Source organism: Podarcis vaucheri, assembly GCF_965113315.1.
Source record: "Podarcis vaucheri genome assembly, chromosome: Z".
NCBI classification, from domain to species: Eukaryota; Metazoa; Chordata; class Lepidosauria; order Squamata; family Lacertidae; genus Podarcis; species Podarcis vaucheri.
Genome location: NC_138758.1, coordinates 52,159,005 through 52,181,294, shown reverse-complemented (window position 1 = coordinate 52,181,294; position 22,290 = coordinate 52,159,005). Strand labels below are relative to the sequence as shown.

General features: G+C 50.0%; 1 protein-coding gene across 1 annotated transcript in view; it reads right to left on the bottom strand.

The window, feature by feature from the left end:
• LOC309524275 (spectrin alpha chain, non-erythrocytic 1-like) overlaps positions 1 to 22,290 on the bottom strand; it is a 199,323-nt gene that overhangs the window by 26,165 nt on the left and 150,868 nt on the right. The window contains 8 exon segments of the mRNA XM_082208732.1: positions 972 to 1,268; positions 3,537 to 3,746; positions 8,141 to 8,217; positions 14,817 to 14,976; positions 16,277 to 16,375; positions 17,775 to 17,907; positions 19,760 to 19,881; positions 21,109 to 21,229. Coding sequence (XP_082064858.1) covers positions 972 to 1,268; positions 3,537 to 3,746; positions 8,141 to 8,217; positions 14,817 to 14,976; positions 16,277 to 16,375; positions 17,775 to 17,907; positions 19,760 to 19,881; positions 21,109 to 21,229 — 1,219 coding nt within the window.

Genomic DNA, 22,290 nt, shown 5'->3' with positions numbered 1-22,290 from the left:
CACTCTCGCCTGGAAACAGCCTAGAACGTTCAAAAGGAAAGGGGATTCGGGGGTCTAGAACCTTCCAGAACCTTCCAGAACTGTCTCTAACTTCCAGATTTGGGGATCCTGGGGGAACCCACTATCTTCATGGAGGTTCCACCAGGTCTAGAACCTTCTAGAACTTTCCAAAACTCTCCAGAACCGTCTAGAACCTTTAACAAGGATGGGGATCTGGGGTGATCCGCTACCTTGATGATCTTCTGCAGGTTCCGCAAAAGGAAAGGGGATTCGGGGAGTCTAGAACCTTATAGAACCTTCCAGATGGTCTCCAACTTCCAGATTTGGGGATCCTGGGGGAATCCACTACCTTGAGCTTCTGCGGGTTCCGCCAGGTCTAGAACCTTCTACAACTTTCCAAAACTTTCGAGAACGGCCTAGAACTTTCAACCAGGATGGGGATCTGGGGATCCACTACCTTGATGATCTTCTGCAGGTTCCGCCAAAACAGCCTCTAACTTTCGACAGGGAAGGGGATCCTGGGGGTCTAGAACCTTCCAGAGCAGCCTAGAATGTGGGATCCACTAACCTTGATGATCTTCTGGAAGTTCTGGAACCTACCCAGAATCTAGAACCTTCCAGAACCTCCCGAAACTTTATAGAACGGCCTCTAACTTTTCAATCTGGGGATCCCCGGGGGGGAGATCCACTCACCTTGATGATCTTCTGCAGGTTCTGCCGGCCACCCAGAAGAGAACCTAGAACCTTCCCGAAACTTCCTAGAAGGGGATCCTGGGGGATCTCGGGGGCTCTAGAACCTTCCAGACCAGCCTCGAACGCGGGATCCGCTCACCTTGATGATCTTCTGCAGGTTCTGCCGGCCACCCAGAAGGGAACCTAGAACCTTCCCAAAACTTCCCAGAAGGGGATCCTGGGGGATCTTGGGGGCTCTAGAACCTTCCAGAACAGCCTCGAAGGCGGGATCCACTCACCTTGATGATCTTCTGCAGGTTCCGCCAGGTCTCCTCCAGCGCCTCCATGGTGAACCAAGTGTAGGGGTTGGAAGCCACCCGGAAGCTCCGGATCTGCCGCTCCAGCTCGGCCAATTGGTTGAAGTCGGCCTGGGCGGAGCTTAGGGAGGCGCGGAACGCGTCATGCGCCTCCTTCAGGGCCCGGATCTCCTCCAGCGAGTTGCAGCGGACGGGATCCGTGAGATCCTCTTCCGCGTTCTCGAACCAGCTGTTGAAGGCGGAGGCCTTCTTGGCGAAGGTGAGGAAGAGATCTTCCACCTGGGAAAGGGGAGGAGAATAACGGGAATAATAGTATTAATAAATGATTAATAATAATAAGCGTAGTGATAGTGATAATGATAATAAAAATAAATGATTAATAATAATAATAATAAATGATTAATAGTAATAATAGTAATAATGATAATAAAAATAAATGAATAATAATAATAATAATAATAATAATAATAATAATAATAATAATAATAATGTGATATAATATTAGTATTATTATTACTATAACCCTAACCCAACCCTATCCCTGATGATTAAAAGTAATAATCGTAGTAATAGTGGTAATGATAATGATAATAAAAATAAATGATGATGATGATGATGATTAATAATAATAATATGTGATTAATAGTAATAAGCATAGTAATAGTGATAATGATAAAAATAAATGATTAATAATAATTAATCATTATCACAGTAATAGTGATAATGATAATGATAATGATGATAAAAATAAATGATTAATAATAATAATAAATGATTAATAGTAATAATCGTAGTAATAGTGATAATGATAATGATAAGAAATGATTAATAATAATAATAATAAATGATTAATAGTAATAGTAGTAATAGTGGTAATGATAATAATAAAAACAAATGATTAATAATAATAATAATAATAATAATAATAATAATAATAATAATAATAAATGATTAATAGTAATAACCATAGTAATAGTGATAATGATAATAAAAATAAATGATTAATAATAATAATAAATGATTAATAGTAATAATATAATGATTAATAGCAATAATAATTAGGTGCTTCTTCTATTTCCTATGGGTCCCACCCCCTTTTTTCTATGGGTCCTGCCCCCTTTTTCTCCCCACAGAAGCCCCACCCACCTTCCAGAAGCTCCTCCCCGTACTATGGGTCCCAGCCTGCCCCACGGAAGCCCCGCCCACCTTCCGGAAGCTTCTCTTTCCTATGGGTCCCAACCTGCCCCCTTTCTCCCCCCTGCCCCACAGAAGCCCCGCCCACCTTCCGGAAGTGCTCCTGGGCTTCCAGCAGCTTCTTCTATGGGTCCCAACCTGCCCCCTTTTTCTCCCCACTGAAGCCCCACCCCTTTCTCTGCCCCACGGAAGCCCCGTCCGCCATCCGGAAGCTCCTCTTCCCCGTACTATGGGTCCCAGCCTGCCCCACGGAAGCCCCGCCCACCTTCCGGAAGCTTCTCTTTCCTATGGGTCCCAACCTGCCCCCTTTCTCCCCCCTGCCCCACAGAAGCCCCGCCCACCTTCCGGAAGTGCTCCTGGGCTTCCAGCAGCTTCTTCTATGGGTCCCAACCTGCCCCCTTTTTCTCCCCACTGAAGCCCCACCCCTTTCTCTGCCCCACGGAAGCCCCGTCCGCCATCCGGAAGCTCCTCTTCCCCGTACTATGGGTCCCAGCCTGCCCCACGGAAGCCCCGTCCGCCTTCCGGAAGCTCCTCCTCCCCATACTATGGGTCCCAGCCTGCCCCACTGAAGCCCCACCCACCTTCCAGAAGCTCCTCCTGCCCTTACTATGGGTCCCAGCCTGCCCCATGGAAGCCCCACCCACCTTCCGGAAGCTCCTCCTCCCCTTACTATGGGTCCCAGCCTGCCCCACTGAAGCCCCGCCCACCTTCCGGAAGCGTTCCTGAGCTTCCAGGCGCTTCTATTTCCTATGGGTCCTGCCCCCTTTCTCTCCCCCCTGCCCCACGGAAGCCCCGCCCACCTTCCGGAAGTGCTCCTGGGCTTCCAGCAGCTTCTTCTTCCGGGAGGCGGAGCCGGCCAGCAATTGGTTCCAGCGCTTCGTCAGGGAGGCGTGTCCCCTTTTTCTCCCCAATGAAGCCCCACCCCTTTCTCTGCCCCATGGAAGCCCCGCCCACCTTCCATAAGCTCCTCCTCCCCTTACTATGGGTCCCAGCCTGCCCCACGGAAGCCCCGCCCACCTACTGGAAGTGTTCCTGAGCTTCCAGGAGCTTCTTCTATGGGTCCCAACCTGCCCCCTTTTTCTCCCCACGGAAGCCCCGCCCCCTTTCCATTTCCTATGGGTCCCAGCCTGCCGTGCTTCCAGGCGCTTCTTCCCTTTCCTATGGGTCCTGCCCCCTTTGACTCCCCACGGAAGCCCTGCCCCCTTTCCCTTTCCTATGGGTCCCATCCTGCCCCCTTTTTCCTCCCCACTGAAGCCCCGCCCACAGCCTGCCCCTTTTCCCCTGCCCCACAGAAGCCCCGCCCCCTTTCCACTTCCTAGGGGTCCCCGCCTGCCCCACGGAAGCCCCGCCCACCTTCCGGAAGTGCTCCTGGGCTTCCAGCAGCTTCTTCTTCCGGGAGGCGGAGCCGGCCAGCAATTGGTTCCAGCGCTTCGTCAGGGAGGCGTGTCGGGCCTCGATGGCCTTCGATTGGACGTGGCGGGCGGCCAATAGCTGCTCTTTGAGGGCGGCGATGTTGGAGATCCCTTCTTGCTGGAAGGCCTGCAGGCCGGCGTCAAAGGTTTCCTGGGTTGGGGGGCAGAAGAAGTGGGGCAGGGGTTCAAATTCTGTGGGGCAGGAAGCCGTGAACAGCGGGATTAAGGCGTCAAAGGTTTCCTGGGTTGGGGGGCAGAAGAAGTGGGGCAGGGGTTCAAATTTTGTGGGGCAGGAAGCCGTGAACAGCGGGATTAAGGCGTCAAAGGTTTCCTGGGTTGGGGGGCAGAAGAAGTGGGGCAGGGGTTCAAATTTTGTGGGGCAGGAAGCCATGAACAGCGGGATTAAGGCGTCAAAGGTCTCCTGGTTGGGGGGCAGAAGAAGTGGGGCAGGGGTTCAAATTCTGTGGGGCAGGAAGCCGTGAACAGCGGGATTAAGGCGTCAAAGGTCTCCTGGTTGGGGGGCAGAAGAAGTGGGGCAGGGGTTCAAATTTTGTGGGGCAGGAAGCCGTGAACAGCGGGATTAAGGCGTCAAAGGTTTCCTGGGTTGGGGGGCAGAAGAAGTGGGGCAGGGGTTCAAATTTTGTGGGGCAGGAAGCCGTGAACAGCGGGATTAAGGCGTCAAAGGTTTCCTGGGTTGGGGGGCAGAAGAAGTGGGGCAGGGGTTCAAATTCTGTGGGGCAGGAAGCCGTGAACAGCGGGATTAAGGCGTCAAAGGTTTCCTGGGTTGGGGGGCAGAAGAAGTGGGGCAGGGGTTCAAATTCTGTGGGGCAGGAAGCCGTGAACAGCGGGATTAAGGCGTCAAAGGTCTCCTGGTTGGGGGGCAGAAGAAGTGGGGCAGGGGTTCAAATTCTGTGGGGCAGGAAGCCGTGAACAGCGGGATTAAGGCGTCAAAGGTCTCCTGGTTGGGGGGCAGAAGAAGTGGGGCAGGGGTTCAAATTCTGTGGGGCAGGAAGCCGTGAACAGCGGGATTAAGGCGTCAAAGGTCTCCTGGGTTGGGGGGCAGAAGAAGTGGGGCAGGGGTTCAAATTTTGTGGGGCAGGAAGCCGTGAACAGCGGGATTAAGGCGTCAAAGGTCTCCTGGGTTGGGGGGCAGAAGAAGTGGGGCAGGGGTTCAAATTCTGTGGGGCAGGAAGCCGTGAACAGCGGGATTAAGGCGTCAAAGGTCTCCTGGTTGGGGGGCAGAAGAAGTGGGGCAGGGGTTCAAATTTTGTGGGGCAGGAAGCTGTGAACAGCGGGATTAAGGCGTCAAAGGTCTCCTGGTTGGGGGGCAGAGGAAGTGGGGCAGGGGTTCAAATTTTGTGGGGCAGGAAGCCATGAACAGCGGGATTAAGGCGTCAAAGGTTTCCTGGGTTGGGGGGCAGAAGAAGTGGGGCAGGGGTTCAAATTCTGTGGGGCAGGAAGCCGTGAACAGCGGGATTAAGGCGTCAAAGGTTTCCTGGGTTGGGGGGCAGAAGAAGTGGGGCAGGGGTTCAAATTTTGTGGGGCAGGAAGCCGTGAACAGCGGGATTAAGGCGTCAAAGGTTTCCTGGGTTGGGGGGCAGAAGAAGTGGGGCAGGGGTTCAAATTTTGTGGGGCAGGAAGCCGTGAACAGCGGGATTAAGGCGTCAAAGGTTTCCTGGGTTGGGGGGCAGAAGAAGTGGGGCAGGGGTTCAAATTTTGTGGGGCAGGAAGCTGTGAACAGCGGGATTAAGGCGTCAAAGGTCTCCTGGTTGGGGGGCAGAGGAAGTGGGGCAGGGGTTCAAATTTTGTGGGGCAGGAAGCCATGAACAGCGGGATTAAGGCGTCAAAGGTCTCCTGGTTGGGGGGCAGAAGAAGTGGGGCAGGGGTTCAAATTCTGTGGGGCAGGAAGCTGTGAACAGCGGGATTAAGGCGTCAAAGGTCTCCTGGTTGGGGGGCAGAGGAAGTGGGGCAGGGGTTCAAATTTTGTGGGGCAGGAAGCTGTGAACAGCGGGATTAAGGCGTCAAAGGTTTCCTGGGTTGGGGGGCAGAGAATGTGGGGCAGGGGTTAGGATGGTGTGGGGCGGGAGGCTCTGAAGAGCGGGGTGGGAATCTGTGGGGCAGGAAGCTCCGCCCACCCGGATTGAGAGGTCAGATCCCTTCCTGCCTGCGTCAAAGGTCTCCTGGTTGGGGAGCAGAAAATGTGGGGCAGGGGTTAGGATGGTGTGGGGCGCGGGTTGGAATTCTGTGGGGCCAGTTCTGTGGGGCGCGGGTTAGAATTCCTTGGGCGCGGGTTCGGATTACGTGGGGAGAATTCTGTGGGGCGCGGGTTGGAATTCTGTGGGGTGCGGGTTCAAAAGGCTGGCGTCAAAGGTTTCCTGGTTGGGGGGCAGAGAAAGGGGGGCAGGGGTTAGGGTGGTGTGGGGCAGGAGGCTCTGAAGAGCGGGGTGGGGTTCTGTGGGGCAGGAAGCTCCCCCCTAGCGGGATTGAGGGATCAGGGGAGTAAAGGTTTCCTGGTTGGGGGGCTGAAAAAGTGGGGCAGGGGTTAGGATGGTGTGGGGCACGGGTTGGGATTCTGTGGGGCCAGTTCTGTGGGGCACGGGGTGGGATTCTGTGGGGCAGGAAGCTCAGCCCATCAGGGGAGGAGTCAGGGGAGCGGGTTGGAATTCTGTGGGGCAGGAAGCTCCGCCCACCCGGGTTGAATTCCATGGGGCAGGAAGCTCCGCCCAGTGGGATTGAGGGGTCAGGGGTTCAAATCCTGTGGGGCAGGAAGCTCCACCCACCCAGATTGAATTCCATAGGGCGAGAAGCTCCGCCCACCCAGATGGGGGTCAGGGGTTCAAATCCTGTGGGGCAAGGAGCTCCTCCCCCCTAGATTGAATTTCATGGGGCAGGAAGCTCCGCCCACCCAGATTGAATTCCATGGGGCAAGAAGCTCCACCCATCAGGGGAGGGGTCAGGGGGTTGAATTCTGTGGGGCAAGAAGCTCCACCCACCCGGATTGAGGGGTTCGGGGTTCGGATGGTGTGGGGCGGGAGGCTCCGCCCATCAGGATTGAGGGGGCAGGGGGTGGAGTGGTGTGGGGCAGGAAGCTCGGCCCACCCTGCCGGATTGGGGTCAGGGTCAGGCGTCGAAGGTTTCCTGGTTGGGGGGAAGAAAATGTGGGGCAGGGGTTAGGGTGGTGTGGGGCGCGGGTTGGGATTCTGTGGGGCCAATTCTGCAGGTTGGAATTCTGTGGGGCGCAGGTTGGAATTCTGTGGGGCCAATTCTGCGGGTTGGAATTCTGTGGGGCGCGGGTTGGAATTCTGTGGGACCAATTCTGTGGGGCGCGGGTTGGAATTTCTTGGGCGGGGGTTCAAAAGGCCGGTGTCAAAGGTTTCCTGGTTGGGGGGCAGAAAAAGTGGGGCAGGGGTTAGGATGGTGTGGGGCGGGAGGCTCTGAACAGCGGGATGGAATTCTGTGGGGCAGGAAGCTCTGCCCAGCCGGATCGGGGTCAGGGGAGTGAAGGTTTCCTGGTTGGGGGGCTGAAAAGTGGGGCAGGGGTTAGGATTGTGTGGGGCGGGAGGCTCCGCCCACCCGGATTGAGGGAGGAGAGTCAGGGTCAGGGTTTCCTGGTTGAGGGGCAGAAAAAGTGGGGCAGAGGTTCAAATTCTGTGGGGCGCGGGTTGGAATTCTGTGGGGCGCGGGTTGGAATTCCTTGGGGCACGGGTTGGGATTAAGTGGGGAGAATTCTGTGGGGCGCGGGTTGGAATTCCTTGGGGCACGGGTTGGGATTAAGTGGGGAGAATTCTGTGGGGCGCGGGTTGGAATTCCTTGGGGCACGGGTTGGGATTAAGTGGGGAGAATTCTGTGGGGCGCGGGTTGGAATTCCTTGGGGCGCGGGTTGGGATTAAGTGGGGAGAATTCTGTGGGGCGCGGGTTGGAATTCCTTGGGGCACGGGTTGGGATTAAGTGGGGAGAATTCTGTGGGGCGTGGGTTGGAATTCTGTGGGGCGCAGGTTGGAATTCTGCGGGGCGCAGGTTGGAATTCTGTGGGGCCAATTCTGCGGGGCGCGGGTTGGAATTCTGTGGGGCAGGAAGCTCCGCCCCCCACTTAGGGGTCAGGGTTTCAAATCCTGTGGGGCAAGAAGCTCCGCCCCCCACTTAGGGGTCAGGGGTTCAAATCCTGTGGGGCAAGGAGCTCCGCCCACCCAGATGGGGGTCAGGGGTTCGAATTCCGTGGGGGAAGAAGCTCCGCCCCCCCACTTAGGGGTCAGGGGTTCAAATCCTGTGGGGCAAGAAGCTCCGCCCCCCACTTAGGGGTCAGGGGTTCAAATCCTGTGGGGCAAGAAGCTCCGCCCCCCACTTAGGGGTCAGGGGTTCAAATCCTGTGGGTCAAGGAACTCCGCCCACCCAGATTTAATTCCATGGGGCAAGGAGCTCCTCCCTCCTAGATTGAATTCCATGGGTCAAGGAGCTCCGCCCACCCACCCATATGGGGGTCAGGGGTTCAAATTCCATGGGGCAAGAAGCTCTGCCCCCCACTTAGGGGTCAGGGTTGGGGGTCACCTGTTTGGTCAGCAGCGTCTGGACAGAAGACAAATCCCGGCCGTAATCGTCTGTCTTGAGGCTGTTCTCTTTCTCCCCTAGGATATGTGGGGCAGAGAAGTGGGGCGGGGTTAGTTTGGGGCAGCACTGACCCCTAAGCCAACCCTAGCACTGACCCCTAACCTTGACCCCTAACCCTGACCCACACCTAGCATTGACCCCTAAGCCAACCCTAGCACTGACCCCTAACCTTGACCCCTAACCCTGACCCACACCTAGCATTGATCCCTGACCCACATCTAGCACTGACCCCTAACCCTAACCCTGACCCACACCTAGCACTGACGCCTGACCCACACCTAGCACTGACCCCTAACCTTGACCCCTAACCCTGACCCACACCTAGCATTGAGCCCTGACCCACAACTAGCACTGACCCCTAACACTAGCACTGGCCCCTAACCTTGACCCCTAACCCTGACCCACACCTAGCACTGACCCCTGACCCACACCTAGCACTGACCCCTGACCCACACCTAGCACTGACCCCTAACCCAACCTAGCATGGACCCCTGACCCACACCTAGCACTGACCCCTAACCTTGAGCCCTAACCCTGACCCACACCTAGCACTGACCCCTGACCCACAACTAGCATGGAGCCCTGACCCACACCTAGCACTGACCCCTAACCTTGACCCCTAACCCTGACCCACATCTAGCACTGAGCCCTGACCCACACCTAGCACTGACCCCTGACCCACACCTAGCACTGACCCCTAACCCAACCCAGCACTGACCCCTAACCTTGACCCCTAACCCTGACCCACACCTAGCACTGACCCCTAACCCTAGCCCTGACCCCTAACCTTGACCCCTAACCCTGACCCACACCTAGCACTGACCCCTAACCCAACCCTAGCATTGACCCCAACCCTATAATTGACCCCTAACCCTAGCCCTGACCCCTAACCCAACCCCATTCCTGACCTAAACCCCAACCCTAGCATTGACCCCTAACCCAACCCTATAGCTAACCCTGACCCTAACCTTAGCCCTATGCTTAACCCTATAATTGACCCCTAACTCGAACTCTGACTCTAACCCAACCCTACCCCTGACCCCCAACCCTGACCCCTAATCCTATTCCTAACCCTAACCCACCCCTATCCCTGACCCCTAACCCAACCCTATCCCTGACCCCTAACCCTAACCCAACCCTAGCACTGACCCCTAACCCTGCCCCCTAACCCTATTCCGAACCCTAACCAAACCCTAGCACTGACCCCTAACCCTGCCCCCTAACTCTATTCCTGACCCCTAACCCAACCCTAGCACTGCCCCCTAACTCTGACCCCTAACCCTATTCCGAACCCTAACCAAACCCTAGCACTGACCCCTAACCCTGCCCCCTAACCCTATTCCGAACCCTAACCAAACCCTAGCACTGACGCCTAACCCTGCCCCCTAACCCTATTCCTGACCCCTAACCCAATCCTAGCACTGCCCCCTAACTCTGACCCCTAACCCTATTCCGAACCCTAACCAAACCCTAGCACTGCCCCCTAACCCTGCCCCCTAACCCTATTCCTGACCCCTAACCCAACCCTAGCCCTGCCCCCTAACTCTGACCCCTGACCCTATTCCGAACCCTAACCAAACCCTAGCACTGCCCCCTAACCCTGCCCCCTAACCCTCTTCCTAACCCTAACCGAACCCTAGCACTGACCCCTAACCCTGCCCCCTAACCCTATTCCGAACCCTAACCAAACCCTAGCACTGACCCCTAACTCTGACCCCTGACCCTCTTCCTAACCTTAACCCAACCCTAGCCCTGACCCCTAACCCAACCTTATCCCTGACCCCTAACCCTGCCCCCTAACCCTAACACAACCCTATCCCTGACCCCTAACCCTAACCCAACCCTAGCACTGCCCCCTAACCCTGCCCCCTAACCCTAACCCTATTCTGACCCCTAACCCTGACCCCTAACCCAACCCTAACCCTGACCCCTAACCCTGTCCCTGACCCCTAACCCTAACCCAACCCTAGCAATGACCCCTAACCCTACCCCTGACCCCTAACCCTGCCCCCTAACCCTATTCCTAACCCTAACCCAACCCTATCCCTGACCCCTGACCCCTAACCCCTAACCCAACCCTAACCCCTAACCCCTAACCCTAAACCAACCCTAACCCTGACCCCTCACCCTCACCCAACCCTAGCCCTGACCCCTAACCCCTAACCCTGACCCCTAACCCTATTCCTAACCCTAACCCAACCCTATCCCTGCCCCCTAACCCTGCCCCCTAACCCTATTCCTAACCCAACCCTATCCCTGACCCCTAACCCAACCCTATCCCTGACCCCTAACCCTGCCCCCTAACCCTATTCCTAACCCAACCCTATCCCTGACCCCTAACCCTAACCCAACCCTAGCAATGACCCCTAACCCTACCCCTGACCCCTACCCCTGCCCCCTAACCCTATTCCTAACCCTAACCCAACCCTATCCCTGACCCCTAACCCTGACCCCTAACCCTAACCCAACCCTAACCCTGACCCCTAACCCTATCCCTGACCCCTAACCCAACCCTATCCCTGACCCCTAACCCTATTCCTAACCCAACCCTATCCCTGACCCCTAACCCTATTCCTAACCCAACCCTAACCCTGACCCCTAACCCCTAACCCAACCCTATCCCTGACCCCTAACCCTATCCCTGACCCCTAACCCAACCCTATCCCTGACCCCTAACCCTATTCCTAACCCAACCCTAACCCTGACCCCTAACCGCTAACCCAACCCTATCCCTGACTCCTAACCCTAACCCAACCCTATCCCTGACCCCTAACCCTATTCCTAACCCAACCCTATCCCTGACCCCTAACCCTAACCCAACCCTAGCAATGACCCCTAACCCTACCCCTGACCCCTACCCCTGCCCCCTAACCCTATTCCTAACCCTAACCCAACCCTATCCCTGACCCCTAACCCTGACCCCTAACCCTAACCCAACCCTAACCCTGACCCCTAACCCTATCCCTGACCCCTAACCCAACCCTATCCCTGACCCCTAACCCTATTCCTAACCCAACCCTAACCCTGACCCCTAACCCCTAACCCAACCCTATCCCTGACCCCTAACCCTATCCCTGACCCCTAACCCAACCCTATCCCTGACCCCTAACCCTATTCCTAACCCAACCCTAACCCTGACCCCTAACCCCTAACCCAACCCTATCCCTGACCCCTAACCCTAACCCAACCCTATCCCTGACCCCTAACCCTAACCCAACCCTATCCCTGACCCCTAACCCTAACCCAACCCTATCCCTGACCCCTAACCCCTAACCCAACCCTATCCCTGACCCCTAACCCTAACCCAACCCTATCCCTGACCCCTAACCCTAACCCAACCCTATCCCTGACCCCTAACCCTAACCCAACCCTATCCCTGACCCCTAACCCTAACCCAACCCTATCCCTGACCCCTAACCCCTAACCCTGACCCCTAACCCAACCCTGTCCCTGACCCCTAACCCAACCCTATCCCTGACCCCTAACCCTAACCCAACCCTATCCCTGACCCCCTAACCCTAACCCAACCCTAGCACTGCCCCCTAACCCTGACCCCTAACCCTAACCCTATTCTGAACCCTAACCCTGACCCCTAACCCAACCCTAACCCGGACCCCTAACCCTGTCCCTGACCCCTAACCCTAACCCAACCCTAGCAATGACCCCTAACCCTACCCCTGACCCCTAACCCTGCCCCCTAACCCTATTCCTAACCCTAACCCAACCCTATCCCTGACCCCTGACCCCTAACCCCTAACCCAACCCTAACCCCTAACCCAACCCTATCCCTGACCCCTAACCCCTAACCCTAACCCAACCTTAACCCCTAACCCCTAACTTCTAACCCAACCCTACCCCTGACCCCTAACCCAACCCTATCCCTGACCCCTAACCCTAAACCAACCCTAACCCTGACCCCTCACCCTCACCCTCACCCAACCCTAGCACTGACCCCTAACCCCTAACCCTGACCCCTAACCCTATTCCTAACCCTAACCCAACCCTATTCCTGACCCATAACCCCTAACCCTAACCCAACCCTATCCCTGCCCCTAACCCTGCCCCCTAACCCTATTCCTAACCCAACCCTATCCCTGACCCCTAACCCAACCCTATCCCTGACCCCTAACCCTGCCCCCTAACCCTATTCCTAACCCAACCCTATCCCTGACCCCTAACCCAACCCTATCCCTGACCCCTAACCCTAACCCAACCCTATCCCTGACCCCTAACCCTAACCCAACCCTATCCCTGACCCCTAACCCTAACCCAACCCTATCCCTGACCCCTAACCCTAACCCAACCCTATCCCTGACCCCTAACCCCTAACCCTGACCCCTAACCCAACCCTGTCCCTGACCCCTAACCCAACCCTATCCCTGACCCCTAACCCTAACCCAACCCTATCCCTGACCCCCTAACCCTAACCCAACCCTAGCACTGCCCCCTAACCCTGACCCCTAACCCTAACCCTATTCTGAACCCTAACCCTGACCCCTAACCCAACCCTAACCCGGACCCCTAACCCTGTCCCTGACCCCTAACCCTAACCCAACCCTAGCAATGACCCCTAACCCTACCCCTGACCCCTAACCCTGCCCCCTAACCCTATTCCTAACCCTAACCCAACCCTATCCCTGACCCCTGACCCCTAACCCCTAACCCAACCCTAACCCCTAACCCAACCCTATCCCTGACCCCTAACCCCTAACCCTAACCCAACCTTAACCCCTAACCCCTAACTTCTAACCCAACCCTACCCCTGACCCCTAACCCAACCCTATCCCTGACCCCTAACCCTAAACCAACCCTAACCCTGACCCCTCACCCTCACCCTCACCCAACCCTAGCACTGACCCCTAACCCCTAACCCTGACCCCTAACCCTATTCCTAACCCTAACCCAACCCTATTCCTGACCCATAACCCCTAACCCTAACCCAACCCTATCCCTGCCCCTAACCCTGCCCCCTAACCCTATTCCTAACCCAACCCTATCCCTGACCCCTAACCCAACCCTATCCCTGACCCCTAACCCTGCCCCCTAACCCTATTCCTAACCCAACCCTATCCCTGACCCCTAACCCTAACCCAACCCTAGCAATGACCCCTAACCCTACCCCTGACCCCTACCCCTGCCCCCTAACCCTATTCCTAACCCTAACCCAACCCTATCCCTGACCCCTAACCCTGACCCCTAACCCTAACCCTAACCCAACCCTAACCCTGACCCCTAACCCTATCCCTGACCCCTAACCCAACCCTATCCCTGACCCCTAACCCTGCCCCCTAACCCTATTCCTAACCCAACCCTATCCCTGACCCCTAACCCAACCCTATCCCTGACCCCTAACCCTAACCCAACCCTAGCAATGACCCCTAACCCTACCCCTGACCCCTACCCCTGCCCCCTAACCCTATTCCTAACCCTAACCCAACCCTATCCCTGACCCCTAACCCTGACCCCTAACCCTAACCCAACCCTAACCCTGACCCCTAACCCTATCCCTGACCCCTAACCCTATTCCTAACCCAACCCTAACCCTGACCCCTAACCCCTAACCCAACCCTATCCCTGACTCCTAACCCTAACCCAACCCTATCCCTGACCCCTAACCCTAACCCAACCCTATCCCTGACCCCTAACCCTAACCCAACCCTATCCCTGACCCCTAACCCTAACCCTAACCCAACCCTATCCCTGACCCCTAACCCCTAACCCTGACCCCTAACCCAACCCTGTCCCTGACCCCTAACCCAACCCTATCCCTGACCCCTAACCCTAACCCAACCCTATCCCTGACCCCCTAACCCTAACCCAACCCTAGCACTGCCCCCTAACCCTGACCCCTAACCCTATTCCTAACCCTAACCCAACCCTATCCCTGACCCCTAACCCTGACCCCTAACCCAACCCTATCCCTGACCCCTAACCCAACCCTATCCCTGACCCCTAACCCTATTCCTAACCCTATCCCTGACCCCTAACCCAACCCTAGCACTGCCCCCTAACCCTGACCCCTAACCCTATTCCTAACCCTAACCCAACCCTATCCCTGACCCCTAACCCTGACCCCTAACCCAACCCTATCCCTGACCCCTAACCCAACCCTATCCCTGACCCCTAACCCTATTCCTAACTCTATCCCTGACCCCTAACCCAACCCTAGCACTGCCCCCTAACCCTGACCCCTAACCCTATTCCTAACCCTAACCCAACCCTGTCCCTGACCCCTAACCCAACCCTATCCCTGACCCCTAACCCAACCCTAACCCTGACCCCTAACCCTAAGCCAACACTATACCTGACCCCTAACCCAACCCTAGCACTGCCCCCTAACCCTAACCCAACCCTAACACTGCCCCCTAACCCCTAACCCTGACCCCTAACCCTATTCCTGACCCCTAACCCAACCCTATCCCTGACCCCTAACCCCTAACCCCTAACCCTAACCCAACCCTAACCCTGACCCCTAACCCAACCCTATCCCTGACCCCTAACCCTAACCCAACCCTACCCCTGACCCCTAACCCTAACCCAACCCTATCCCTGACCCCTAACCCTATCCCTGCCCCCTAACCCCTCGAACCCGCCACTCGGGGGGGCCGCCCCCTACCGATCCAGGACTCCACCACGTCGGCCTTCCAGTTGAACTGGAGGAAGGCGGAGTTCTCGTCCAGCTTGGCCTTGCGCTGGGAGGCGGCCCTCTCCAGGTCGGCCACTTTGGCGCGCAGGGCGGCCATCTTGGCGGTGATGTTCTCCTCGTGGTGGTTGTTCTGGAGGAGGGGGGGAGAGGAAATTAAATTAATAATAATAATAATAATAATAATAATAATAATAATAATAATAATAATAACAACAACAACAACAACAACAACAAAACAACAAAACAACAACAATAATAGACATAATATAATATGATAATAGTAATAGTAATATAATAATATATGATAATAATAATAATAATGATATAATTTATAATAATACTATATGACATAATATAACAATATAGTAGTAGTAGTAGTAGTAGTAGTAATATATGACATAATACAATATAATAATAGTAATAGTAATAGAATAATAATAATAATAGTAATAATAATAATAATAATAATAATGATATAATTAATAATAATATATAATAATAATATATGACATAATATAGTAGTAGTAGTAATAATAATAATAGTGCTATAACAATATTATAATATATTAGTACTATGCTAGTAGTACTAATGCTAGCACTAATATTAATACTACTATTAATACTACTGGTGGTGATGATGATGATGATAATAATAATAATAATAATAATAATAATAATAATAATAATAATACAATGATTAAATTAAATTTCTGTTTAGTAGTAGTGGTAGTAGTAGTAGTAGTAGTAGTAGTAGTAGTAGTAGTATAATAGTATACTATATAAGAGTGCTATAACAATATTATAATACTATAATAGTACAATACTACTACTATTAGCACTATTAGTACTAGTACTAGTTGCTGCTGCTACTACTACTACTACTATTAGTAGTAGTAGTAGTAGTAGTAGTAATAATAATAATAATAATAAATGAGTGCTAGAACTATAATAATATAATAGTACTATACTACTAGTAGTACTAGTACTAGTTAGTACTACTACTGTTGTTATTATTATTATTATTATTATTATTATTATTATTATTAGTAGTAGTAGTAATAATTCAATGATTAAATTAAATTTGTTTTATTATAAAAATATATAATAATACAAGATAACAATATATGAGTGCTATAACAATATTATAATAATATAATAGTACTATACTACTAGTATAGTACTATTTAATCATTGAATTACTACTACTACTTTTATTATTATTAGTAATAATAATAATAATAATTCAATGTTAAATCAAATTTTTGTTTTATTATAAAAATATATAAGAATACAAGATAATGATAATATATAATATAAGAGTGCTATAACAATATTATAATAATATAATAGTACTATACTAGTACTACTACTATTAGTACTAATAGTAGTACTAGTAAACCCCCCCCCCAATGAAAAATAATAATACTCACCTTCTGGATCAGTTCCTGCCCGTTGGCGCAGACGTCATTGACCCGCTCCTTGTGGACGGCGAAATCCGTCTCAAAAGCTTCGTGTTTCTTCAGCAGGCCCTGAAATAATAATAATAATAATAATAATAATAATAATAATAATAATAATAGAAACCAGGATTAGAAACTGATCTATTGCCATTAATAATAATACTAATAATAATATTTGAAACCAGGGTGAGAAACTCAGATATATTGCTATTATTATTATTATTATTATTATTATTATTATTTGAAACCAGGGTGAGAAACTCAGATATATTGCTATTATTATTATTATTATTATTATTATTATTATTATTATTATTATTTGAAACCAGGGTGAGAAACTCAGATATATTGCTATTATTATTATTATTATTATTATTATTATTATTATTATTTGAAACCAGGGTGAGAAACTCAGATATATTGCTATTATTATTATTATTATTATTATTATTATTATTATTATTATTTGAAACCAGGGTGAGAAACTCAGATATATTGCTATTATTATTATTATTATTATTATTATTATTATTATTATTATTTGAAACCAGGGTGAGAAACTCAGATCACTTCCCATTAATAATAATAATAATAATAATAATAATAATAATAATAATACTTAAAATATTTGAAACCAGGATTAGAAACTGATATATTGCCATTAATAATAATAATATTTGAAACCAGGGTGAGAAACTCAGATCACTTGCCATTATTATTAATAACAACAACAACAACAATAACAACAATATTAATAGTAATAATAATAATAATAATAATAATAATAATAATAATAATCTGGGTCGTCAGGCTAATAACTCCCCCCAGGTCGTCCCTGACCCCTCCCTCAATCCGGGTGGGCTCAGGGGTAGTCGGCCGTCGAGATCCACCCAATACCGTCGGTCGTCAGGATCTACCCAATCCCACCGGTCATAGGATCCAGTGGTCCGCCGGTCATTGGGTCCACCCAATCCCACCGGTCATGGGATCCGCGACCCGTCGGCCATCAGGATCCACCCAATCCCACTGGTCATAGGATCCACCAATCTGTCAGTCGGAATCCGCCCTATCCCACCAGCCATAGGATCCACGGTCCGTTGGGCATCGGGATCCACCCCAATCCCACCGGTCATAGGATCCACCGGTCCGTCGGCCATCAGGATAAACCCGATCCCACCGGTCATAGGATCCAGTGACCTGCCAGTCCTCAGGATCCACCCCGATCCCACCGGTCATAGTATCCACACGACCCTATCAGCCATCTTGGATCCACCGATCCCACCGGCCACAGGATCCGCCGATCCGCCAGGATCCTCTCATCCCGCCGGTCATAGGATCCACGATCCATCACTCGTCAAGATCCACCCGATCCAACCAGTCATAGGAGCCACTGACCCCACTTCTCGATAAGTGGGCCGTCGGGATCTACCCGATCCCGCCTGCCGCGGGATCTGCGGGATCCGCTCACCTGGATGGCGGCCAGGGTGTCGCCGTAATCCTCACTGGCCACCAAGGTCATCTTCTCGTTGATCCAGGCTTCCTCTTCCTCCACATTGGCCACAAACTGCTGGTACTCCAGGGATTCCTCCAACCGCTGGCCTCTGAGGGAGATTGAAAACGGGATCTGGTTCAAATCCAGATCAGAGCTTCCATCCTTGGACGCAGAGATCCTTCCGCGGATTCCATCCCCTTCCCTTCTCCCCGTCTTGGTGGAGATCCCTTCTACGATCCCATCTCCTCTTCTTCTCCATCAAGATCCCTTCCACAATGCTCCTATCCTCCGTTGAGATCCCTTCTATGATCCGATACTCTTCTATCCTCCGTCAAGATCCCTTCTAGGATTCTACCTCCTTCTATCCTCCGTCAAGATCCATTCTACAATCCTATCCTATTATTCTCCATCGAGATCCCCTATAAGATCCTATCCCCTTCTATATTCCGTCCAGATGCTTCTACAATCCTATACTCCACAAAGATCCCTTCTACGATCCTATACCCTTCTATTCGTCTCCATGGAGATCCTTTCTGCGACCCTATCTTCTTCTATCCTCCGTCGAGATCCCTTCTATGATCTCCTGCTTTCCTCTGTCGAGATCTCTTCTAAGATCCTATCTCCTTCTATCCTTCTGTCGAGATCCCTTCTACAATCCTCCTATCCTCCATCAAGATCCCTTCTCCAATCCTATCCTTCTCCATGGAGATCCCTTCTATGATCCAATCACCTTCTATCCTCCGTCAAGATCCCTTCTACGATCCTATCTCCTGCTTTCCTCTGTCAAGATCTCTTATAAGATCCTATCTTCTTCTACCCTCCGTTGAGATCCCTTCTATCCTCCGTCAAGATCCCTCCTATAATCCTATCTGATTCTATCCTCCGTCAAGATCCCTTCTATGATCCTATCCTTTCTATCCTTCTCTGTCGAGATCCCTTCTACAATCCAGTCCTATCCTTCTCCATTGAGATCCCCTCTATTCTCCTATCAGATCCCTTATATCCTCCCTCGAGATCCCTTCTACAATCCTATATTATCCTATGAGATCCTTTCTATCCTGCCTCAAGATCCCTTCTACAATCCTATATTCTCCTATGAGATCCCTTCTATCCTGTCTCAAGATCCCTTCTACAATCCTATATTCTCCTATGAGATCCCTTCTATCCTCCCTCAAGATCCCTTCTACAATCCTATATTCTCCTATGAGATCCCTTCTATCCTGCCTCAAGATCCCTTCTACAATCCTATATTCTCCTATGAGATCCCTTCTGCCTCAAGATCCCTTCTACAATCCTATATTCTCCTATGAGATCCCTTCTATCCTCCCTCAAGATCCCTTCTACAATCCTATATTCTCCTATGAGATCCCTTCTCTCCTGCCTCAAGATCCCTTCTACAATCCTATATTCTCCTATGAGATCCCTTCTATCCTGCCTCAAGATCCCTTCTACAATCCTATATTCTCCTATGAGATCCCTTCTCTCCTGCCTCAAGATCCCTTCTACAATCCTATATTCTCCTATGAGATCCCTTCTGCCTCAAGATCCCTTCTACAATCCTATATTCTCCTATGAGATCCCTTCTGCCTCAAGATCCCTTCTACAATCCTATATTCTCCTATGAGATCCCTTCTATCCTCCCTCAAGATCCCTTCTACAATCCTATATTCTCCTATGAGATCCCTTCTCTCCTGCCTCAAGATCCCTTCTACAATCCTATATTCTCCTATGAGATCCCTTCTATCCTGCCTCAAGATCCCTTCTACAATCCTATATTCTCCTATGAGATCCCTTCTCTCCTGCCTCAAGATCCCTTCTACAATCCTATATTCTCCTATGAGATCCCTTCTATCCTCCCTCGAGATCCCTTCTACAATCCTATCTCCTCCTATCCTCCCTCAAGATCCCTTATACGGGGGATCTCTTCAGATCCGAGCCAGGAAATCGGATCCCCTGCTTACCGGGCGGCGGCGAGCCTCTTGAGCTCCTGCCAGTGATCCACAAAGTGAGCCAGTCTCTGCTGGATCTCCTCTTTGCCAATGGTGTTGTCGTCCGAAAGTTTCTTCCCGGTGTCCAGAACGCCCTGGGAAATAATAATAATAATAATAATAATAATAATAATAATAATAATAATAATAATGAGTGCTATTACAATATAATAATAATATAACAATACTATACTAGTACTAGTCCTAATATTAGTACTACTACTACTACTATTAGTACTACTACTACTACTAATAATAATAATAATAATAATAAGATATATTAGTATTATTATTATTACTATAATATATAATAATATATAGTAATAGAACAACAACAATAATAAATAAGAGTGCTATTACAATATTACAATATAATAATACTATACTAGTACTAGTACTAATAGTAGTACTATTATTATTATTATTATTATTATTATTATTATTATTATTAATAATTCAATTATTAAATTAAAATTAAGTTTTATAATAGTAGTAGTAATATAATAATAATAATAATAATAAATAGAATTATAATAATTGAATTATTCAATAATCGAAGAATTGAATGAGTAAGTGAGTAATTGAATTATTCAATAATTGAATGTGACAAATAAGTGAAAAATTGAATTATTCACTTATTCACATTATTCAATTCTTATTCCATTACTGAATCATAATTATGGAATAACTGAATAATTATTCACTTGTTCTATTATTAATTGTTAACAATAATAATTATTAGCCATTCTAAGGATTATCAGCTGCCTATTTCAGTGAATAATTATTCACTTATTCAATTATTAATTATTAACAATAATAATGACTAACCATTATAATGATTATCAACTGCCTAGTTCAGTGAATAATTATTCATTTATTCATTTATTACTCAATTATTACTCAATTATCGAACGAGTATTGAATGAATAATTAATCACTTATTCCATTGCTATTCAATCGTTCAATTATTAACAATAATAATGATTATTAACCGCCGATTTCAGACGCCATTATGAACCCTCCTGCCAATCCGGTGGATCCCCTGCTTCCTGGACCCCAGGGATTGGGAATCAAGTGGATCCCTTCCGTTCCCGGACCTCCCAGGCAGGCGCCGCCGGGAACGCCCCTTGTCAATCCCGTTTTCTGGATCCCATGGACCCAGAATCGAGTGGATCCCTCCCGGATCTCCGAGGCAGGAATCGCCGGGAATCGCCGCCGGGAATCCGATGATTGGCGAGGGGGGAGGAGATCCGTTGGGTAATACGTTGGGGTAACCCCGCCGTGGGATCCACTGGATCCCCAGGGATCTGCTTCGGACCCACCTGGATGGCCGGTTCGTGGGCGGCCAACTCGGCCTCCAGCCGCTTGTGCTTCTTCCGCAGGTTCTGGACGCCGGTCAGATCCCGTCCGTAATCCTCCGAGCTGACGAGCAGCTTCTTCTCCCTGGGGAAATAGGGGAAATAATAGGATTAATAATAATAATAATAATAATAATAATAATATATTACTAATAATAAAATATTAGTATTAATATATTAATATTAATAACAATATATTAATAATATATTAATATAATAACAATAACAATAACAATAACAATAATAACAACAACAACAACAACAACAACAACAACAACAACAACAACAATAACTAAGATATTAATATTAATATTAGCTTTGGGAAAAGCTATGGAGGGTTACGTTTTAGGGTTACTTTGAGGGTTAGGCTTTCAGGTTCAGGGTTAGGTTTTAGGATCAAGTTTTAGGATTAGTTTTAGGCTTTGGGATCCCGTCGACCCGCCCCCCTCCTCCCCTAAAAAGGACCTACTTGATCCAGGTTTAGGGTCAGGGTCAGGGCTACATTTTAGGGTTAGGTTTTCAGGTCCAGGGTTACGTTTTAGGATCAGGTTTAGGGTTTCAGGCTTAGTTGTAGGGTTGATCTTTAGGATCCCAGCGGATCCCCTCCCCAAGGACCTACTTGATCCAGGGTTAGGGTCAGGTTTAGGGTTACATTTGAGGGTTAGGTTTAGGGTAAGGTTTTCAGGTTCAGGGTTAGGTTTTAGGATCAGGTTTAGGGTTTCAGGATTAGTTCTAGGATCAGGCTTTGGGATCCCGTCGATCCGCCCCCGTCCTCCCCCTCCCCAAGAACCTACTTGATCCAGGGTTAGGGTTACATTTTAGGGTTACTTTTAGGGTTAGGATTTCAGGTCCAGGGTTAGGTTTTAGGATCAGCTTTAGGGTTTCAGGGTTAGTTGTACGGTTCATCTTTAGGATCCCAGCGGATCCCCTCCCCAAGGACCTACTTGATCCAGGGTTAGGGTTACATTTTAGGGTTACTTTTAGGGCTAGGTTTTCAGGTTCAGGGTTACATTTTAGGATCGGGGTTACGGTTTCAGGGTTAGTTGTAGGGCTAATCTTTAGGATCCCGTCGATCCGCCGCCCCCGATCCCCAAGAACGTTAGGATCAGGTTTAGGGTTACATTTTAGGATCAGGTTTCGGGTTTC